General features: G+C 49.5%; 1 protein-coding gene across 1 annotated transcript in view; it reads right to left on the reverse strand.

Annotated features, from left to right (window-relative positions):
• Positions 1-303, reverse strand: part of LOC122547539 (slit homolog 1 protein-like) — a gene marked incomplete at its 3' end in the record, with an annotated part of 15,531 nt that extends 15,228 nt beyond the window's left edge. Inside the window, exon 1 of the mRNA XM_043686157.1 lies at positions 212-303. Coding sequence (XP_043542092.1) covers positions 212-303 — 92 coding nt within the window. The remainder of the gene's footprint in view (positions 1-211) is intronic.
• Positions 304-2,558: the final 2,255 nt, after the last annotated feature.

Raw genomic sequence — 2,558 nt, forward strand, 5'->3', positions numbered from 1 at the left:
GACACACATAAACAGAGGGACACCCACACAGACACAGTGGAGGTACTCCCCCTCCAACTGCATTGAGTTCCATTGAAACATGCAACAGGAAAATTTCAAACAAGGAATTATCTTTCAGATATCCTGACCAACATTTATCAATAATCCGGTCTTTACCACAATGCTATTTCTGGAAGCTTGCACTGAAAGCTGAAAGTGCTTCCTATATTACAACAGCAACTTCACTTCAAACACAAAAGTACTTAATTGGCCAAAAACTGCTTTGCGACACCTGCTATGTCCGACACAGCCGCGATTTTTCATTTCCGTTCAAAAACGTTGAGGTTTTTCAGACAGAAACCTGGGAGGGCTGACTGCACTTTAACATCTCCTGTTAAAGACAGCCCCCTCTGACAGTGCGGCACTCCCTCATCGCTGCACACATGGTGAAATGAAACTTTTCGTTTTGAGGACTGACTGACTTGCGAAATCTGCACGTTCATTAATCAGAAATGGATTCATCTATTCCTGATGAAGGGCTTTTGCCCAAAACGTTGATTTTCCTGCTCCTCGGATGCTGCCTGACCTGCTGTGCTTTTCCAGCACCACTCTGATCTAAACTCTGGTTTCCAGCATCTGCAGTCCTCACTTTTGCCACATTCATTAATCGCCAAACAAAACTTTTTTGTTTTGAAAACATGCGGCCATCCAAATTCGGAGCAGTGGAAGGCCATTCGACCCTTTGAGCCTGTTCTGCCACTTGCGTGGATGATCTGACTCGCGTGGATAATCAGTGTGTCTTAACTCCAGATTCCCCTCTCACCCCAGATAACCAGTGACACCTCCCCTCGAGAGGGTATAGGCTAAGGGTGAGAGGGGAAAAGATATAAAAGGGACCTAAGGGGCAACTTTTTCACGCAGAGGGTGGTACGTGTATGGAATGAGCTGCCAGAGGATGTGGGGGAGGCTGGTACAATTACAACATTTGAAAGGCATCTGGATGGGGATATGAATAGGAAGGGTTTGGAGGGATATGGGCCAAGTGCTGGCAGGTGGGACTAGATTGGGTTGGGATATCTGTTGGCCGGACGGGCCTGTTTCCGTGTTGTACATCTGATTAGATTACTTACAGTGTGGAAACAGGCCCTTCGGCCCAACAAGTCCACACCGACCCTCCAAAGAGCAACCCACCCAGACCCATTCCCCTCCATTTACCCCTTCACCTAACACTATGGGCAATTTAGCATGACCAATTCACCTGACCTGCACATCTTTGGACTGTGGGAGGAAACCGGAGCACCCGGATGAAACCCACGCAGACACGGGGAGAACGTGCAAACTCCACACAGACAGTTGCCACTGTGCCGCCCAGTCATACATCTCTATGACTTGTATGACTCCCTGAATTAAACAGACAGCGATCTGGGTTAAAACTGAGGGACAGATGTACAAATCCACTTACAGATTCGTAACATCAACACTGACCATTTGAAAAGTATTTCAATAAATTCTTGTTGGCTCTGTGTAATGTTTTTAAAAAGTGGATTCCGGAATCTCTTAATTCCCAGCTGGACATAAAGGATCCTTTGATTTTAATTCCTGCGCCTTTGCAGGTCTGTGCCTTTAGCTGCTTGGATTCTGTGATCTAATCTTCCCCCTCTGAGAGACAGATTAAAATTTCTGTCTTTGATACAGGCATTTTATTTTGTACAAAGTATCTTCTCAAGGTTTCTGAGTGTCAAATCTGGTTTAAAAGCGATCCAGTGAAACGCTTCTGGGTTGCTTTGCAACACAAAAGGGCGCTAGGCCAATGCAAGTTGCTCGGGGTGAGGCTGGCAGTCACTGGGGGGTTGGGGGTCAGATTTTAACGCTGGGTTTCCCCATTCCTGCTGGATGGTCAGGGAACAGTGTCTCAGAAACAAGCCCAGGGTCAGGGGTGGGTCGGTGGGGGGGGGGGGGGGGGGGGGTGGCAGGAAATTCAAAGCTCTCCACCCTCTGCAGCTCTCACTGAAACAGGAAGGGTATTCCAATCCCCTCACTCCCCCAATCCACTCCTCACGGATCACTTTTTGGGGCAAACAGGTGAACATTTTGGGGGTTTCTATCACTGAACCGGACACGGGAGGAATTAAAAACTTTGTAAATGAGAGGACATGGAGTACTTGACAGTACACCCACCCTCCACTCCCCCCTTCCTCTCCCCTTCCCCCACTCCCCGAGAGCACCCCCTCACCTCTGTACCCCCCTCTCCCCAAGTGCACCCCCTCAGCTCTCATCCCCTCCTTCCCAGGATTAGCCTGGGATGTTGCTGGGGGTTTCAGTGCAGAATGAGGTGGAAGGGGGGAGTGTGTGGGGGGGTCTCTCTACTCACACAGGGAGCCAGCTGCCCTCAGTATTCAGATTTTATCAAACGTCACTCAGGTGGTGCTGGGGGGGGGGGGGGGGTTGGGGTGTGGAAGAGATGGACGGTCTGCTCACTGTTTCCAGGCGCTACACAAATTCTCAGCTTTGGGAAGCAGATGCCCACCAACCCCCCCACACCTTTTCCCAGTCAGACCTGGTGAAAGTTTTCAAAGCTG

Source organism: Chiloscyllium plagiosum, unplaced genomic scaffold (genome assembly GCF_004010195.1).
Source record: "Chiloscyllium plagiosum isolate BGI_BamShark_2017 unplaced genomic scaffold, ASM401019v2 scaf_6287, whole genome shotgun sequence".
NCBI classification, from domain to species: domain Eukaryota; kingdom Metazoa; phylum Chordata; class Chondrichthyes; order Orectolobiformes; family Hemiscylliidae; genus Chiloscyllium; species Chiloscyllium plagiosum.